The 19,695-nt window shown below is 50.7% G+C and overlaps 1 protein-coding gene across 1 annotated transcript; it reads left to right on the top strand.

The window, feature by feature from the left end:
* The first annotated feature begins 10,240 nt into the window (after positions 1–10,240).
* On the top strand, positions 10,241–18,981 carry LOC105469809 (pepsin A-4). Its single transcript, XM_071074524.1, has 9 exons — positions 10,241–10,348; positions 10,710–10,872; positions 13,122–13,239; positions 14,121–14,239; positions 14,919–15,118; positions 16,008–16,124; positions 17,148–17,292; positions 17,394–17,492; positions 18,605–18,981. Exons 1-9 carry the CDS (start codon positions 10,293–10,295, stop codon positions 18,752–18,754), a joined length of 1,167 nt encoding a protein of 388 aa, XP_070930625.1. The 5' UTR covers positions 10,241–10,292; the 3' UTR covers positions 18,755–18,981.
* The last annotated feature ends 714 nt before the right edge of the window (positions 18,982–19,695 follow it).

Genomic DNA, 19,695 nt, shown 5'->3' with positions numbered 1-19,695 from the left:
GGTCTTTTTCCTTCACATCACTGGGGTTAGAACGCCAGGGCAGGGACCAAAATGACTACATCCACTTGGATGGCAGCCAACAGAGTGACCCCAGCAGCGGACACTTCATGATAGAGCCAAGAAGACAGAGGCCTGCAGGGGGCTGTGCTGGAAGCATCATAAAAAGACCTGGGGGCCAAAAATGCTGGGCTCATCGTCTTCTCATAGAAGGGACAGTGAGAGCTGAGATCATGCCATTGTACACCAGCCTGGGCAACACAGAGAGACTCCGTCTCAAAAAAACAAAAAGAAAGAAAGAGAGAAAAAAAAAGAAAAAATAGCACTGAAGCTCTTAGTTGAGGGAGTCAACTTCTTACTTCTCCCAAAACCAATAAGAGTTCATGACAAGGCTGGGAGCAGTGGCTCACACCTGTAATCCCAGCACTTTGGGAGGCTGAGACAGACAGGTCACAAGTTTGAGACCAGCCTGGCCAACATGGTGAAATCCCGTCTCTACTCAAAATGCAAAAATTAGCTGGGCGTGGTGGTGCATGCTTGTAATCCCAGCTACTCGGGAGGCTGAGGCAGGAGAATCGCTTGAACCGGGAAGGTGGAGGTTGCAGTGAGCTGAGATCGCACCATTGCACTCTAGCCTGGGCAACAGAGTGAGACTGCAGCTCAAAAAAAAAAAAAAGAGACAAAGATCATGAGGAAAGGAAAGCAATCAGGAGAGACAGGAGAGGTGGACACTAATGGCGATGTCCCTAAGTAGACAGGACAGGGCAGTGTTGTCTGCAAGACATGGACAGGAGAAGTGGAAGAAGCTGACACCCCACAATCTTCCAGGACGCCCCTGTGATTCGCTGGTGACCAAGACTCACTGTCAATCTCCCGCAAGGTCCCAGGCACAAGACCCTGAACACATCTGTTTCCCCGTCTGTAACAAACAGAATGGTGTTCCACTTCCCTGAGCAGAGGCTGTGAGACAGAGAATTAAGCACGCTCAGTAGCATATATTCCCTAGAAAGGCAAAGAGGAAATGGAGCAGTTTCTCAGACTGAGCTTGGTAGCAAAATGTACAATGGAAAACATAGTTTCAAAATAAGTACAGAACACACTATGTTCCAGGCCCTTCCCCAGGGCTCACTAGCTACAGTTCCCAATCAAAGGCTCTGATAAGTCCTGCTGCAAAGTGATCTGTTTCATTTTAACTCAGCTCAGCTTGATCTCAGACTCTCTCTTGCTAAGAAGTCTATTACAGCCCTGGGCCTCTCAGCATGCACACTGGGAAAATTTCCATAGCTCCTGCTTCTGGTGACAGCCAACCCAGGCTGTCTGCTGAAGACAGGGCCGGAGGCTGGAGCTACGTTCTAGGAAGGCCGGGGTGAGCTCCAATACCCAGTCTCCCCGGGGTCACTCTCACCCTCCCAAGCCCATTTTCCACAGCTGAATAAACTTTATGAAACATACATTTCATCTCATCCCTTCCTTGCTTAAAACTCTTAATGCCTTCTTGCCATTGCCTTTGGAACAAAACAGCAAATCTTTGGCATAGTTCCAGGTCCTGTGTGCTCCTTTCCCTCAAAACCTTCCCTGCCTCACTCTGATCCCACTGCCCTGAGCTCCCTCCACCCTGGCTCCCACGGCCACGATAACCCAAGTGCTTTCCCACCTCCAGACTTTGCACATGTTGTTTCCTTTGCCTGGGTTGCCTTTCCCTCTTTCTTGACTTGCTAACACCTAGCATCTGCAGACGTGGCTTAAATGTCACTTCCCAACCAGGTGCGGTGGCTCACACTTATAATCCCAGCACTCTGGGAGGCCGAGGTGGGCAGATGAACTGAGGTCAGGAATTCAAGACCAGCCTGGCCAACATGGTGAAACCCCGTCTCTACTAAAAAAAATACAAAAAATTAGCTTGGCGTGGTGGCGGGCACCTGTAATCCCAGCTACTCGGGAGGCTGAGGCAGGAGAATCGCTTGAACCCAGGAGGCAGACGTTGCAGTGAGCTGAGATCACGCCATTGTATTGCAGCCTGGGCAACAAGAGTGAAACTCCACCTCAAAAAAAAAAAAAAGTCACTTCCCTGTAAAAGTGATCAGCCCTCCCTGACCACTCTCCCATAGAGCCTGGGCCCACCTTATCCCTCATGGTACTTGGCACGACTTGTAACCACGCATTTAAGTGTTTCAGATTCACAAGGGCAGGGATGGTGGTCGTTTTGTTTAGGGTTGAAGCCGAGCAGCAAGAGCAGGGCTTGCACATAGTGGGGGTCCCTAAATTTTTGCTGAATGAGTGATTAGAGATGACTTTTTAAAAGGATATAACTCAGATAGGATGAGAGTATGAGATATGCCGGGCGTGGTGGCTCACGCCTGTAATCCCAGCACTTTGGGAGGCCGAGGCGGGCGGATCACAAGGTCAGGAGATCGAGACCACGGTGAAACCCCGTCTCTACTAAAAATACAAAAAAAATTAGCCGGGCGCGGTTGTGGGCGCCTGTAGTCCCGGCTACTCGGGAGGCTGAGGCAGGAGAATGGCGTGAACCCGGGAGGCGGAGCTTGCAGTGAGCCGAGATCGCGCCACTGCACTCCAGCCTGGGCGACAGAGTGAGACTCCGTCTCAAAAAAAAAAAAAGAGAGAGAGTATGAGATATGGAGAGGATTTGACAAAGGCCACGTGAATGACAACAGGTGGGTCAGCTCCCACCCCCAACATTCCATCCTCCTCACATTTTGTCATGGGATAAGCAGGTGGATTTCTCAAGTTTCTGGGAAGGAATTTCACCCTGTCCTGGCTCCTTTGCTGGATTTCTTTTTCTGACATTTCCCACGTAGCTACTTTGAAGCTAGGCAGTGTGCTAGGCTCCAGGGATACGGGTAGGCCTTCCTGGATGCTATCTGTTCTCCTGCGCCTGGCCCCATCCTTCCTTCCTCCCTCATCTCAACCCCAGCAGCTGCAGCTCAGCCTCTCTCTCCTAGCACCTCTTCCATTCCCACCCTGGGATTCCTCAACCCAGCCAGCATCTAAAGAGCTTCCTCATCAGACAGATCATTTGACCAGAAAGCCCTGTGCCAACATATCCGAAGGGATCCTCCCTATGTTGCTGCACAAGAGACGATGAATTCACAAGCCTTTGCTGCAGTCTCAGGTCTCCGCTTCATGCATCTTCCTCTAAGGGCCTTGGGGGTCTAACCACAGTTCCTTCCGTCCTTTTCATTCACACTCGTCCAGGAGTGTTATTTTAATCTCACAGGTCTCCTTCCCCATCCATCCTCACCGGTCCCAAATGATCACTCCGACACATTGCTGGGAGTGTAAATTGGCACCATCCTAAGGAGCATGATGTGGCTGTTTCTATCAAAACTAAAAATGCATATGCTGGCCGGGCTCAGTGGCTCATGCCTGTAATCCCGGCACTTTGGGAGGCTGAGGCAGGTGAATCACCTGAGATGAGGAGTTTGAGACCAGCCAGGTCAACATGGTGAAACCTCATCTGTACTAAAAATACAAAATTAGTCGGGCGTGGTGACACATGTCTGTAATTCCCAGCTACTTGGGAGGCTGAAACAGGAGAATCTCCTGAACCTGGGAGGCAGAGGTTGCAGTGAGCTGAGATGGCGCCATTGCACTTCAGCCTGGGCAACGGAGCGAGATTCTGTCTCCAAGAAAAGCAAAAGAATGATCAATGTCAAGACGATAAATATGCTAATTACACTGATGTGATCACTAAACATTATATGTACGGAAACACCCCTATGTACCCATAAATATGGACAATTACTACATTTGAATTAAAAAGAAAGGAGCCAGGCCCAGTAGCTCACGGTGTAACCCCAGCACTTGGGAAGGCCAAGGTGGGAGGACGGCTTGAGCCCAAGAGTTCAAGACCAGCCTGAGCAACACAGCAAGACTTCATTTCCACTGTTTTTAATAAATAAATAAAAGAAAAAGAACAAAGATGTGTATTATAAGAGAATGTTCATAGAGCACTGTTCCTAAGAGCCCCACACTGGAAGCTACCCAAATGCCTAGGAACTGAAAAAGAGATAAGTAGAGGGTATATTGATGCAGTAGAATAATACATAGCAATGAACAGGACTGAGTAACAACTCCACACGACACCAGTCGCGGATGCCTCAACTAAACATGATTTTGAGCAAAGAAGCTCAATGCAAATAAAGTGCTTGTTATGCGGTACTGCTTATCAAAAGTACAAAAACAGGTGAAATGAATCTTTGCTATTTGGATATTAGAGTAGTGATACGCTTGGTCTGGCACTGGGGTAGTGACTGGGAAGAGCCTGGGGTGGGGTCTGGGGGTACCTGACATGCTCTTTTGCTGGGTCTGGGTTGTGGTTACATGCGTGTGATTGGTTTGTGAAAATTCTTCAACCTATTTTTTATGATATGCACCTTTCTGTGTGCATACAATATTTCAAGAAAGGTTTAAAAATGATAATGTAGATTTCTAAAAAATTACTTGCAAAATACAGGACCACGGTATTTCTTTTAAAAGCAGGTTCAGGTTACAGATAAAGTAGCACAGTAGATATGAGCTGAGCCCATCAAAACAGGTTGGTTGCAAAGCAATATGTGCCATATCTTGTGGTCCTATATTTGTAAGTAAACCAATATATTCATTTACTACACTAACAGTGGTTAGCTCTGGGTAGTGGGGTTGTAAATCATTTAACGATTTTTATTTACCTATGAATAATCTACAATGATCACGTATTACTTCTATAGTTGAGCCAAAAATGATATCATAAATTTAACTTTAAAAACCTGCTTGCATCTCTTGAGAAACAGCCCAGCTCTGGGCCTGGGGAGTGGAAAACACACTGTTCTCTTTGCTGTTGGAAGATCATGTCCCTGGGGTGAGACCTTGATTGAAAGCTGCTAGAGGACCAGCTGCCACAATGCCTATCAGACAAGCTCGATAACACTAATCCTTCTTAAGTGCTCTGTCTCAGGCTTGCCATGATTGGGTTCCTTAGATCTCATTGCATTGCTTGATTTGATTCGTTCATGGAACATTTCTGAACACCTGGGCCCTTGGCAGGGGCTACCCTGCATCAGAGACACTGCTGCCAGCATCCCTGAAAGCCAGGCGCTACCATACTGAGGACCAGGCAGGGCTAATGGCAAAATAAACGTTGTTATCTAATCTTTCTGCCGGGCCAGTCTGGTACAATGAGATGATGTGGCTTCCTTGCTGGCAGCCACGGATCAGCCATGGCTGACAATCAGATTTCATGGGCATGTGATGGTAGAATCAGGATTCCCTTTTCCTCCCAAGGGTTCCTCTGCTAACAGGGGCTGAGTGGAATGGCTTCTCCAAGTGCTCCTGGGATGGAGGCTGCAGCCATCATGGAACGTTCATGTTACACACTAACCCATGAACAGAAACCGGGTGGATGTACATGGTCACACAGTCTGGTCAGGGACCACAGTTCCCTGAGACCCATGTTCAGCTCCCACCTGTGTCATTACTTAGTTATGTGAACCTGCACTGATCACTTAACCCCTCTGAGCTATGTCAGTTGGGAAAAACTGGGTGTAATCGTATAATAATTCTTTTTAAAAATAATTCAAAGCATTCAGAAAAGCACAAAGAGCCAAGAAATGTAAGCACTGCTGTGTTGAGGGAGGTTTGCAGATGACCTGACCAACAATGTCACCTTCTCCCTTTTCAGATCACTCACATTGCCTGAGCAGAAAACCACCTAGCAGAGCACTGAAATGTTCTCAAAACACAGAAGAGCAAGAGGTAGCCAGGTGGATCTTTCTGGAGATTTCAACGAGGTTTCCAGTCCTGTTTTCTATTGCTGAAGATGCTGATGACAATTTAACACACATTTCATGACTTACAACAACTCACATTGACTGACTATCTCACAATTACTGTGGCTCAGGAATCCAGGCTCCATTCAACTGAGGCCTCTGTCAGTCAGGGATGTCAGCCTGGTCTGTGGTCTCATCTGAGGCTCGACTGGAGAAGGATCTGCTTCCATGCTCACGTGGTTGCTGGCATGATTCAGTTACTTACAGATTGTCACACTGAAGGCCTGACTTCCTTGCTGGCTGTTGGCTGGAGGCCACCCTTGGTTCCTTCCCCTTGGGCCTCTTCATAGGGCAGCTTTCTTTCTCAGAGCCAGCAAGGGGAAGAGTCCATACAGAGAGTGTGCTAGCAAGACACAAGCTACGAGCCTGTATAATGTAATTGCAGAAGCAACGTCCCATCTACTTTGCTGTATCCTGTTGGTTAGAAGCAAGTCCTGCCTACACAAAAGGGGAGGGGATTACACAGGGGTGTGAACACCAGCAGCATGAATAATTGAGGGCCATCCTAGAGTCTCTCTGCCATACCCCTGAATTGGTGGCAGCAAGCATACCAGCATCCCTCAGGGTGCTAAAATCTCCAATGTGGAGAAACATTTTCATCCTCACCAATCTGAGAGCTTCCCCTCAATGCGATCCAAATATCCATCCAGGTGGAAAGAAAGAGCCCCTTCCACACCAGCTTTCCCTTTAACTGATCACAAACCCGCCAAATGCATGGCGTATTCCTACCACGCTCAGGGATGTACCCCCAGCAGCTAGAGCATCCCTGCACGGTACACAGCGAGTGCACAATCAGGCATTCAAATGAATGTGTTAAGGTGCTTGCAGGTTTCTGCCTGGGGAATCTTCCTTCTACTTCCCAAATATACTTCTCCTCTGCTCAAAATTCCCATGTGGGCCCAAGACAAGCTGTGCCCCCAAAACCAGCACCCATCCTTGGGCTCCAAACTCCCTCCCTTCCATCTGGTGGCAGCCTTGAGTGAAGGGATTTCATCTGGTGCCCCCAAAACTTAGGCAGGCTTCTTCAGGACCATCAAGTTCTTCATATGACTGCTAGGATCAACCCATACTTAAGGTGATGGATACTCCAAATACCCTGACTTGATCATTACTCTTTCTATGCATGTAACAGAATGTCACAGATACCCAAAAAATATGTAAAATATTATGTTTCCATAAAGAGAAAGAGGGCCAGGTACACTGTGGTTCACTGTAATCCCAGCCCTTTGAGAGGCTGAGGCAGGTGGATCACTTGAGCCCAGGAGTTCAAAACCAGCCTGGGTCACATAGTGAAGCCCTGTCTCTATAGAAAATACAAAACTTAGCTGGGTGTGGTGGCTCATGCCCTTAGTCCCAGCTACTTGGAGCCTGAGGCCAGAGGACTGATTGAGCGTGGGAGGTTGAGACTGCACTAAGCCATGATCACGCCACTACACTATACCCTGAGTGACAGAATAAGACCCTGTCTCAAAAAAAAAAAAAAAAAGAAAGAAAGAAAGAAAAAGTAAAAGAAAAAGAGAGAGAGAGGCTTGAGAGGGAGGAAAGAGAGAGGAAGAGAAGCAGGCACCAGAAGATGTGAACGTGGGAAATACAAGGGCTAGTCATACTGGAGTGAGATTGACAGTTAAAAACAAACAAACAAACAAACAAAAGAAAAATAATGGGCCCAGGATTCACATTTGGGGCACAAACATGTCAACTAACAGGGAAGTCTGAAATGTCCACGTGTTTCCTACTAACCACCACTGTCCCTGAACTTATCCACACTGCCCACTTCTGAATACTTACCTGGAGACACTAGGGGCAACTTGGAGCTTTTATAGAACCTGTGGCTCTTATGGCTGGACAGTCTGAGGATTCCCCAGGGGATGTGATTTCAGAACAAGACCCTGAGACAGGGCTTCCTATCTACCTGGGGACCACCCCACTCCCCTGTCCTCCTCCCCAGTAATTTATGCATCAGAGTTCTCACTCTGCTTTGTCCACTGAATAAAAGCTCACAAAGTGGAGGATACACTGCGTTGGTAAGCATCCTCTTTTTTGTTGTTGGTGTTGCTGTTTGTTTGTTTGTTTGTTTGTTTGAGACGGAGTCTAGCTCTGTCGCCCAGGCTGGAGTGCAGTGGCAGGACCTCCGCTCACTGCACTGTGTCTGGAATTGGTTCCTTCCGGTGGGTTCTTGCTCTCGCTGAATTCAAGAATAAAACCGCGGACCCTCATGGTGAGTGTTACAGTTCTTAAATATGGTGAGTCCGGAGTTTGTTCCTTCACATGTTCAGATGTGTCCGGAGTTTCTTCCTTCCAGTGGGTTCGTGGTATCGCTGGCTTCAGCAGTGAAGCTGCAGACCTTCTCGGTGAGTGTAACAGCTCTTAAAGGTGGCGTCCAGAGTTGTTCCTTCCTTCCAGTGGGTTCCTGATCTCACTGGCTTCAGGAGTGAAGCCGCAGATCTTCACAGTGAGTGTTACAGCTCATGAAGGTAGTGCACACCCAGAGAGTGAGCAGCAGCAAGATTTATTGCAAAGAGCGAAACAGCAAAGCCTCCACAGCCTGGAAGGGGACCCGAGCGGGTTGCCGCTGCTGGCTCCGGTGGTCTGCTTTTATTCCCTTACTTGGCCCCACTCACATCCTGCTGATTGGTCCATTTTACAGAGAGCGGATTGGTGCATTTACAATCCATTAGCTAGATACAAAAGTTCTCCAACTCCCCACCCCATTAGCTAGACACACAGTGCTGACTGGAGCATTTACAAACCTTTAGCTAGGCACAGAGTGCTGATTGGTGCATTCACAATCCTTTAGCTAGACACAAAAGTTCTCCAAGTCCCCACCCGACTCAGAAGCCCAGCCGGCTTCACCTCTCACAACCTCTGTCTGCTGGGTTCAAGCGATTCTCCTGCCTCAGCCTCTGGAGTAGCTGGCATTACAGGCACCCACCACCATGTCCAGCTAACTTTTCTACTTTCAGTAGAGACAGGGTTTCTCTATGTTGGCCAGGCAGGTTTTGAACTCCTGACTTCAGGTGATTCACTTGCCGCAGCCTCCCAAAATACTGGGATTACAAGCGTGAGCCGCGGCACCCAGCTAAGCATCCTCTTTCTAAGTCACTCACCCACGAGTATGAATTCTTTGCCCAGATTGCTTTGCTCCATTGTAGCTGACTTCAGCCCAGTTATAAGCCTGGAGCACCTGGAGAAATCAGACCCAGGTGGGATCTCAAAGGTGAAGAGGGTGGGAAGGGAGCAAAAGAAAGAGAAGAGGTGCAGAAAGGGAGGGACACAGATTCCAAAGAAATACCTGGCCGGTCTCAAGTTTGCCTCCTCCAGGAAGGGAAGGCAGCATTCTGCCGGTGCTCTCTCCCTCCTCCCCCATGTACTGCGCACATCTCCTTCCCAGACTCAGCCCAGTAGCCACCAAAAGCAAGCCGGAAGTGCCATAGCCTAGACAGATGTCCAACAACCTCACACAATGAACTTATGTGGGGAATTGTGTCCTTAGTCCCAAATGACCGAACCCCCAGTGTGCTGTGGATAAGCAGTGACCACAACCAGTACCACCTATCACTGAGTCAGGGAGCTGCTCTCTAAGAACCCCAGCTGCATGCCCCACTGGGGCACATCAGGCCACCTGGGGCTCCTTCCCATCTGTCCAATGCTGTGTCAAACGCACTTGTAACCAACTTTGTGGAAATGCTCAGCTTGTAAAGTTTTAATGTGGGCCTTTGTCAATGCTTAAGAAATAAGTCTGTGACTAAGCGACAGAGCAAAACTCAGTCAGAAAGAAAGAGCAAAAGAATGTCAGAAAGAAAAAAGGAAGAAAGAAAGAAAAGGAAAGGAAAGGAAGGAAGGAAGGAAGGAAGGAAGGGAAAGGAGGGAAGGATGGAAGGAAGGAAAGAGAAAGGAAGGAAGGAAGGAAGGAAGGAAGGAAGGAAGGAAGGAAGGAAGGAAGAAAGAAAGAAAGAAAGAAAGAAAGAAAGAAAGAAAGAAAGAAAGAAAGAAAGAAAGAAAGAAAGAAAGAAAGAAAGAGAGAAAGAAAGAGAAAGAAAGAAAGAAAAGAAAGAGAGAAACAGAGAAAGAAAAAGAAAGAAAGAAAGAGGTAGGGAGGAAGGGAGGTTGGAAGGAAGAAAGGAAGGAAGGAAGGAGGGAAGGAAGGAGAAGGAAAAGAAAAGAAAAACTAACCCTCCAGGCCATTGCTCCTCTCTTTCCCTGCGGGTCCACCCCCATGGCAACCCCCCCCACCCCCACAATGGTGCAAGGTTACAGTGGAAAGTGCCTCCGCTGGGACAGTCTCAGAACTTGGCTCGGGGCAGCGACAATCTTATCAGGAGCTTTTCTGTTTGGGATCAGGGGAACGGGTGACTTTCTGAGAATGATAAGACGGGACCCAAGTTGTATATAAGGGGCAGCTCATGCTGCTGCTCTGCACCTTCCTCCCATCTTGCTTCTCCCTGGAGTTGGGACCTGGGAAGAACCATGAAGTGGCTGCTGCTGCTGGGTCTGGTGGCGCTCTCTGAGTGCATCATCTACAAGTGAGTCCCAGTGGCATGGGTGTGAAGACGGCTGCCTCCCACATCGCCCTTCTTTACTCCTGTGTCTTCCTTCTTCCCTTTTTTCTCTCTCTCTCTTCGGCTGTCTCCATCCCCCTTCTCTGCCTCTCTCTCCAACCTTTGGGAGGCAGCTCTGCAGACGTGGTTAAAACTCAGGCCCAGCCTGAGTCTGGTTCCCAGCTCCAGCCCTAGTCAACTTAACTTCTTTGCATTATTGCGCAGACGTGGGAGCGTCTCCCTTCCTTCTTCCTCTCTTAGACCAGCTTCCCTTCCCTTCTGGGGCTGCCACAGCACCCGGCAAGCAGAATCCTCGCCTAATTCCTCTTCCTCCTCCAATCCACAGGGTCCCCCTCGTCAGAAAGAAGTCCTTGAGGCACAACCTGTCCGAGCATGGCCTGCTGAAGGACTTCCTGAAGAAGCACAACCTCAACCCAGCCAGCAAGTACTTCCCCCAGGCGGAGGCGCCCACCCTGATAGACGAACAGCCCCTGGAGAACTACCTGGATGTGAGTGTGTGGGCAAGCGGCGGGGCCGGCTCTGAGGACTTGGCCGGCAGGAAAGAGAGTTTCCCTGGGGTCTTGGAGGACGGGCCGGGGCTCTGAGGCTCCAGGCAGTGACCCAGGGTCTGCCCCTTGATATCAGTGGCCCCGGGCAGGCAGGAAAGCTCACACTCAGAGCTGTTGCTTTTTGTTCATTCATTCATTCCTTCGCTCGTTCATGCAATGTTTATTCCTTCTGAGCTCCTCGTTACATGTCAGGGCCTCTGCTGGGCTCAGGGGAAAACAGCGGTGAGCAAAGTCATAGTCTAGGAGACAAAGACAGTAATCAAGGAGTCTTGCAAAGCAATGAAAAGAACAGGCAGCAGGAGGACCACAGAGTGAAGGTGTCACACTGCGAGACTCTGCCACTTGGGCAGGGAGCCTCCCGGGAGCCATGCAGGAAGAGCGGGAATTTCCAAGAGAAGACAGAACTCCGCACAGCCTGATCACTTGTGCCGAACCCTGTGCAGGCGGGAGCACAGGGCATTTGAAGGAGAGCCCAGAGGGAGGGAAGAAGGGTGCTGCAGACTGCGGCCCGAGGAGCCGAGGGGTGGACGGAGAGAGGCTCCATCCTAACTGCCACTGATTTATCTCAAACAGGGGGTGACAAAACCAGATCTGAGTTTCAGAAAGATCACTCTGACTTTATTATTTGAGACCCGACAGCAAACACCCTGCCTTCCCACAGATATCGTATGTCCCCTCTGTGCCTGGCACAGGGCAGAGGGCACAGAGCAGTGATGACTGTGGTTCAGAGATTGGCCTCTGCCATCCAGCAGACCTGGTGCAAATGTGGGTTCTAGCGCCTCTAAGCCACAGGACCTTGGCCAAGACATTTAAATCCTCTGAGCCCGTTTCTTGGTCTGGAAAACAGAAACACTAATATCTACCAACAGAGGTTGTTGCCAGGAATTCACGCAATCATGTTTTCTGGAGTGCTTAGCATGGGGTCTGGCAGGCCCTTGGTAAGAGGCTTAGTTAGCGCATTTATTTAGTTAACAAATATTTAACAAATATTGGCACCTCTCTATGTGCCAGAGGCTATGCAAGTTGCCAAAATGATGGTGAATAAGCAAAGTTCCTGGAGCTTATATTCTAAAGGGGATGACAGATAAGCAAGCGTGGAGGATAATTTCAGGTACTGATAAGGGCCAAGACAAATTAATTAATTGGAGTATGAGGAAAAAGAAGATTGAGAGAGGGCAAATTTAGATAAAGTGGTCACGGAAGGCCTGTTGGCAGAGGGGACATTTGACTAGAGACCTGAATCATTGATTTTTGAAAAAAGGATCAACCAAAGAAAGATCTAGAATAAACATTTTCCTAGCACAAGGTATAGCCAGTGCAAAAGCCCTAGGGCAGGAGGGACTGCTCATCGTCAAGGAGCAGCAAGCAGACCAGTGTGGCGAGAACAGAGCCAGCAAGGGGGGAAAATGCTGCCACTCAGAAGAAAAATACTGGTTGGTTGGCTGAGGTGAGTGGATCACTTGAGGTCAGGAGTTCCAGACCAGCCTGGAAACATGGTGAAACCCCGTCACTACTACAAATACAAAAATTAGCTGGGCGTGATGGCTCACACCTGTCATCCCAGCTACTTGGGAGGCTGAGGCAGGAGAATCACTGGAACCCAGGAGGCAGAGGCTGCAGTGACCCGAAATCACGCCACTGCACTCCAGCCTGGACAACCGAGCGAGACTTGCCTCAAAAAAAAAAGAAGAAAACTACTGGCAATGCCCTTTCTTGCAACCTGCTCACACATCTAGATGTAGAAATAAGAAAACTGGCCAAGTTTCCATCTTTAGGTGGCTTGCTTAGCTTCTGATAAAAAATTTAAGGCACAAGCACTTAAGCTGTCACTTGCCCAGTGCTAGAAGGTTCCATCCCCATCCTCTGAGAACATGTGCTACAAGGATGGGAAGACTGTGACAGACAAGACAATGGCTGAAGAGGGAACAGCAGACTGTTAGATGCTTGTGGTGCTTAGGAGAGAGCAGAGGGTAAATTGGGGGAGCAATCAGGGAAGACTTCAAGGAGGAAGGGACGCCAGGGCTGGGCTTAGAAGGATGAAGGCAGTGGCTGGGAAGGAATGACAAGAACTGTGAGGAAGGAAGGAAAAGGTAGAGAGGCACACCGAGGAGATGACCCAGAGAGAGCCCCTAGGGAGGCCCCGACAGAGAGACCCCGGTCCATGAACTGCCCTGTCCCGGCCTCGGCAGGTGGAGTACTTCGGCACTATCGGCATCGGAACCCCTGCCCAGAATTTCACCGTCGTCTTTGACACCGGCTCCTCCAACCTGTGGGTGCCCTCAGTCTACTGCTACAGTCTCGCGTGCAGTAAGTTCCCAGCCTGCCCCACCCCACTCTCGCTCCCCAGCACCAGCTGACCCTGGGGAACCCTGGACACCTGTGGGCTTCAGGCACCTCCCGCCTCAAACCTGCTGGAGCCACTCAACAGGCATTTACTGAGCACCTACTACGTGCCAAGCACTGGGCGCAGGTGCTCCAGGGGGTAAAGGGATGAGTGATATGACCCCTGCGGTCAAAGACTTTCCAGGCTGAGGGGAGAGAGAAGCTCCCCAAAATAACCACAGCCTGGGAGAGGAAGTGTAGGGGCCCAAAGCAAGACAGGGCCAAAGGGCTGGAGGAAAGCCCGCCAGGAAAGAGTCCAGTGTGTGTGAGAAAATGGCTCCAAAGCCTGGCTAGGACATGCTGGAGATGAGTGCTGAGCTCGTTTTTTTAAGAACAAAAAAATTTTAAAAATGATTGGTTTGCTAATGAAAGAGAGCTTGTCTTTGGAGGTCATGAGCAATGTGTGTTGCGGGTTCCTTCCTCTTCTAATGTTTTCACCTGAGTTTTAATTAACATGAGGTGCCTCTGGCTTCTTCCACATCATAACAGGAGCACTGGCCGGGGGCTGGAGCGTGAAAGCGCTCATCACTGGGCAGCCACCAGCCTGCTCAGCTCAACGTTGGCCTTGGGGAGTCCCCGGGAGGCCCTTGAGGTTGCCTGGGTACCTGCCATCAGTGAAGGGTCCCAGTAGTTCAATGAGACAGGAGAGAACTTGGCGTCTCTTGGGGTCCAAGGGTCTGGGGGAAAGGTCACTGCTCACCTCCAGAGCCCTTCCTGGGGCCAGGGCACCCCATCCCAGGAAGACGTCCCAGCCTGTGACCTTCACCCAGCTCTCAGAGGCTGACAATCACCGCTTTCCCTTGCAGTGGACCACAACCTCTTCAACCCTCAGGATTCCTCCACATACCGGGCCACCAGCAAGACAGTCTCCATCACCTACGGCACCGGCAGCATGACAGGCATCCTCGGATATGACACTGTCAAGGTGGGCGCCTGCAGGCTGCTGCTGAACCCTGCCATCCGGCACCCCCAGAATAAGCTTATTCCAGCAAGATGAGTCTCGGTGATCACAAAAGTAACCTGATTGGGGGTGCAGGTCGGGGAGAAGCAGCAGAGATGTCACAGACATTGCTAGCTCGGGTGGCAGTGAGTAAAAGGGTGGGCTGCCGGGAGCCATAAGCCAGCCTCAGCTCCACCCAAGCAGAATGTTATGGAGGGTGGGGAGAGTCCGTAAAGGCTCAATTCTCTACTAGCACCTCCTCTTCTTCCTCCTTCTCCCGACCTGCAGCAGCCCCCCCACGTCAGGAAATCTCCACAAGCCCTCTCTGCTACTTTTGGGGCATGGCAGAGGTCAAAGGCCCTGATTCGCCCGGGGTCTGCTTTGCATTTCTTCATCCGTAACACAAACACACAGTGAATCTGTTCTCCAGCAAAATCTCACACTGAGTCATAGACCGTGGCCATCTGCAGATCAGATGCCATGGTTACCTCCAGCAGAGGAACGAGCATTCCAGGAGATGGTCCCTCTCCCCTCCTTCCGGGCTGATACCCTGGCAGCCAAGTCCTGCATGGGATGAACCAGGGCAGCTGTGGGCCTGAGGCTGGCACTCAGAGGTCAGTGAACGTGACCTGAGGGTGAACATCATCTCGGTTCCTCCACCCAGGTTGGAGGCATCTCAGACACCAATCAGATCTTCGGCTTGAGCGAGACCGAACCCGGCTTCTTCCTGTATTTCGCTCCCTTCGACGGCATCTTGGGGCTGGCCTACCCTAGCATTTCCTCCTCCGGGGCCACACCTGTCTTTGACAACATCTGGAACCAGCGCCTGGTTTCTCAGGACCTCTTCTCTGTCTACCTGAGCGCGTAAGTTGGGTGGAGAGGGGCCTCCTCCCACCTCCCCCTCCAGAGGTCACAGTGTTCTGGCCCAGCAGGAGCTGTCCAAGGCTGGCTGCGATGGAGAGGGTCTTGGGAAGCAAGGGATTTGGAAAGTCAATGTCTGAGGGTGGAGAAATGTGTCTTTGGAGAGTGATAGGGCCAAGTCTCTCTCTGTCGGGCCATGTGCACTCCATCTCATTTACCAGCGTCTTTGTCCCTTGATGTGCACAACTCAAATGTCATCAGCCATTTGCCCCCCAGTGCCAGTTCCGTCGTACTTGGCCCCCAAAGATGCCATTGAAAGTGAATACACTTGGGCAGGCGCAGTGGCTCATGCCTGTAATCCCAGCACTTTGGGAGTCTGAGACGGGAGGATCACCTCAAATCAGGAGTTCAAGACCAGCCTGGCCAAAGTGGCAAAACCCCGTCTCTACTAAAAAATACATTCCCCTGGGGGTGAAACTCCTCCCAGCTAAGAACAAGAGATGTCTACCATCAAGTCCTTAAGAGCCGACACTGTCACCCATTCACATCCCTGGGGTCGCCACGGCAACTAGAGTGAGTACCACGGTGGAAACCACACACTCAACCTAAAAGACCCGTGTTCTTCCAAACGTAGTTCCACCACTCCCCCGCTGTGTGACCTTGGGCAGGTGACCTCACCTCCCTCAGGCTCAGTGTCCTCATGGTAAGTGGAAATAACAGTGACAGTGTCCACGCGTGGGCCCTGGCCTATGAGGACAAGAAACCACATTTGTCACACCCCAGGACAGCCTTCCAAGTGCCCAATCAAGGGTAGCTCTGAGGAGCCAACAGCAGATGTTCACACAAATGAACGAACAGAGAAATTCATGTCTTCTTCCCTCACTTTCCACAGCGATGACCAGAGTGGCAGCGTGGTGATATTTGGTGGCATTGACTCTTCTTACTACACTGGAAGTCTGAACTGGGTTCCTGTTTCTGTCGAGGGTTACTGGCAGATCTCCGTGGACAGGTGAGACTGCCACAGACAGGCAGCATCCAGGCCTGGGCCCCACATCCCATTTCCTTATGGATTCATAGCTAACCAGCTTTCCAGAATCCCCCCAGGGACAGCTGACACAGGGGAACACACTCCAGGGGGAAGGCGGAAGTTGACCCAGCCAGAGAAACCCTAGAAAGACACGTCCCGGGCGGAGGACGGAAGAGCTGTCTGGGAAGCCGAGACTCTGCAAGGGTCAGATAGCCACTGTCCTGATAGTCACAGAGGCAGAACAATCCACCAGCATCCCTGGGGAAAGCTGGGCAACCACCTGTCCACACATCTCAATTTAAGGGGCCTGGGAACCAGCAATGCTCCTCCCACTCGAGGAGACGTGTCACTTTCAGTGTAGAAGTAGGGCAAAATGGCTAAGAAATTGTGTGAAGTCATTTCTCAAGAGTGAACAATTTCCCAGGACAAGGACTTTTGGTACTAAAACTGGGACCATCCCAGGCAAACCAGGACACATTGATCACCTCATGTCTGCCCAGCCATGCTAGCATTTCACCAGTTCCTCCAACTCCTGCCCCAGTCCTCTGGTCTCTGTCCCTCCCCGCATACCGTCCCCTGTTGATGTCCTCCTTCTCTCTTCACCTGCCTGGAATCCCTGAGTGTCTGCTCCCCTGGCTGCTTCCCTCCACCACCTCTCACCCTGGACCCTGTTTTGTTCCCTGCCGCATGCCTGGCTTATCATCCTGCCCTTCTGCCACCATAACTTATCTTGCCAGCCAGGCCGGGAGCTCCCTGCAGCCTGGAACTGTGAGGCTGTCTGGTTTAGCTTTGCGTTTCCCATGCCTGGCAGAGAGTAGGCACTTGCAAAATATTTGTTGGGTAAATGAATGCAGGATGAATGAATGTGTAAACGAGAGGAACAGAAATTTCACTCACTGGCCAATGGATGGGTGGGGAAGAAATGTCTGGGGTCACCTCCTGGTTCCCCCTTGGAGAGATGTACCCCTGAGGGCTCAGGAACCTTCACTTGCTTCTTGCCCTCAGCATCACCATGAACGGAAAGACCATCGCTTGCGCTGAGGGCTGCCAGGCCATTGTTGACACCGGCACCTCTCTGCTGACCGGCCCAACCAGCCCCATTGCCAACATCCAGAGCGACATCGGAGCCAGCGAGAACTCAGACGGCGAGGTGAGTCCAGCCCCGACAGCTCTGTTCTACACTCAAATAGTGGGTGTGCCAGGCAGACGGGACCAAAACCCTTGTAACTTTTCTCACCTCACTCTTTCCAGATGGTGGTCAGCTGCTCAGCCATCAGCAGCCTGCCCGACATCGTCTTCACCATCAACGGAGTCCAGTACCCTTTGCCACCCAGTGCCTACATCCTGCAGGTGAGGGGGCTCTGGACCATCCACTAGAGGGGCTCACACAGAATGTGGCCACAGAGTCCCCTCTGCAGAGGGAAAGTGCGCTTCCACGAGCTGAAGCCGAGAGGCAGAGGCAGACGAACATCTGCCCCAGACAGCTCCGGAGAGAAGGAACAGATTGAAAACAAATGCAGGAATAAGAACTCGGATACAGCCCCCTAAGGGAACAAGTGAAGCAAAGGTTAATGGAGGGAAAAGAGGATTCTATTTGGACCCCTGGGTCCAAGTCCTGGGTCTGAATTACCAGCCCATTGATTCTGAGCAAGCCATAGCTCATCTCAGCCTCAGTTTTCTCCTCCAAAATGTAGACATGGCAGCTTTCCCCACCCTCAGAGTGTGGTAGGTTAACCAAGTGAGACTGATCACATCAGAGCTACCAAGGGTTGGGCAAATGGAAATCCTCATTTCCATAGGCTGGGGCTTCCGACAAACCTACCATCTCTACCAAGTAGCAAATCTTTAGCTGTACGAGCCACAGGAAAACTCTCCCTTCTATTATTATAACGTCAGGTGGAAAACTGATTTTGCCAGTGGACTGATGTTACTCAACAAGAAGCACTGATGCCTGGGCTCCCCCAGTGATTCTGATTACATTAGGAGAGGGCAAGGCCTGAGCAATGGGATGGGGCTGCAGGGGTTCAAAGCTCCCCAGGTGACGTGCAGACAAGGTCACAGCCCAGTGACTTAGTGAGGCAAGAGGGCTAACAGCTCCTCCGGTTTGCCCCTGGTCGGGATCACAATAATCATGAGAAAAGGCTGTGTGGGCAGGGTTTTCACACTCCTTCCTACCAGCTGAATTCTCCCCAAGGCCTTAGCTCTGATGCTGATGTCAGGGTTCCTGTGCCTGCCAGAAACGCCAGATAATGTCCAGTAATGCGTAGAAACCAACTGTGCTGTGGACAGCTTCTACAGGCCGACTCCAGGCCAACAACAGCCGAGTCCCTGGACACCGAGCCAGGAAGCTCCTCCTTGCACGTGCCTTGCAGCTGGACCAGGGCGCCCTGGATGTTTATCACCCAGTGCCTGTCACTGCTGAATCAGCGTCTCAACTCCACTTTTATTCTCCTTTTCTCCAGAGCCAGGGCAGCTGCACCAGCGGCTTCCAGGGCATGGACGTCCCCACCGAATCTGGAGAGCTTTGGATCCTGGGTGATGTCTTCATCCGCCAGTACTTCACTGTCTTCGACAGGGCAAACAACCAGGTCGGCCTGGCTCCCGTGGCTTAAGCCCAGGCCTTTCCAGCCACCTCCCAGGAAGATCTGACCTCCGTCCTCTGCCCACTTTAGATGTATCTAATTCTCCTGACTGTCCTTCCCAGGGGAGTGTGGAGGTCTTGGCCCTGTTCCCTGTCTTACCAATAATGTAGAATAAAAACATAACCTGCTGAAACAGGTTTTGTGGAGCTGCTTCTCTTTGCTGGTCTTTTTCCTTCACATCACTGGGGTTAGAACGCCAGGGCAGGGACCAAAATGACCACATCCACTTGGATGGCAGCCAACAGGGTGACCCCAGCAGCGGACACTTCATGGTAGAGCCAAGAAGACAGAGGCCTGCAGGGGGCTGTGCTGGAAGTATCATAAAAAGACCTGGGGGCCAAAAATGCTGGGCTCATTCTCTTCTCATAGAAGGGACAGTGAGAGCTGAGATCGTGCCATTGTACTCCAGCCTGGGCAACACAGAGAGACTCCGTCTCAAAAAAAAAAAGAAAGAAAGAAAGAAAGAAAAGTAAAAATAGGGCACTGAAGCTCTTAGTTATGGGAGTCAACTTCCTACTTCTCCCAAGCCAATAAGAGATTATGACAAGGCTGGGCACAATGGGTCACGCCTGTAATCCCAGCACTTTGGGAGGCTGAGATGGACAGGTCACCTGTGGTCAGGAGTTTGAGACTAGCCTGGCCAACATGGTGAAACCCTGTCTCTACTCAAAATGCAAAAATTAGCTGGGCGTGGTGGTGCGTGCCTGGAATCCCAGCTACTCGGGAGGCTGAGGCAGGAGAATCGCTTGAACCGGGAAGGTGGAGGTTGCAGTGAGCTGAGATCGCACCATTGAACTCTAACCTGTGAAACAGAGCAGGACTCCATCTCAAAAAAAAATAAAAAGAGAGAGAGAGAGAGAGATCATGAGGAAAGGAAAGCAATCAGGAGAGACAGGAGAGGTGGACACTGA

The sequence above is a fragment of the Macaca nemestrina genome, chromosome 12 (assembly GCF_043159975.1).
Source record: "Macaca nemestrina isolate mMacNem1 chromosome 12, mMacNem.hap1, whole genome shotgun sequence".
NCBI classification, from domain to species: domain Eukaryota; kingdom Metazoa; phylum Chordata; class Mammalia; order Primates; family Cercopithecidae; genus Macaca; species Macaca nemestrina.
This window is presented reverse-complemented; position numbering and strand designations above follow the sequence as displayed.

Excerpts from the sequence above, each read along its gene's own strand:
- LOC105469809 (XM_071074524.1), top strand. The coding sequence starts at position 10,293 with ATGAAGTGGCTGCTGCTGCTGGGTCTGGTGGCGCTCTCTGAGTGCATC. Across the intron at positions 15,119-16,007 it reads TTCTCTGTCTACCTGAGCGC|CGATGACCAGAGTGGCAGCG; the intron begins GTAAGTTGGGTG and ends CACTTTCCACAG. Across the intron at positions 17,293-17,393 it reads GCGAGAACTCAGACGGCGAG|ATGGTGGTCAGCTGCTCAGC; the intron begins GTGAGTCCAGCC and ends CACTCTTTCCAG.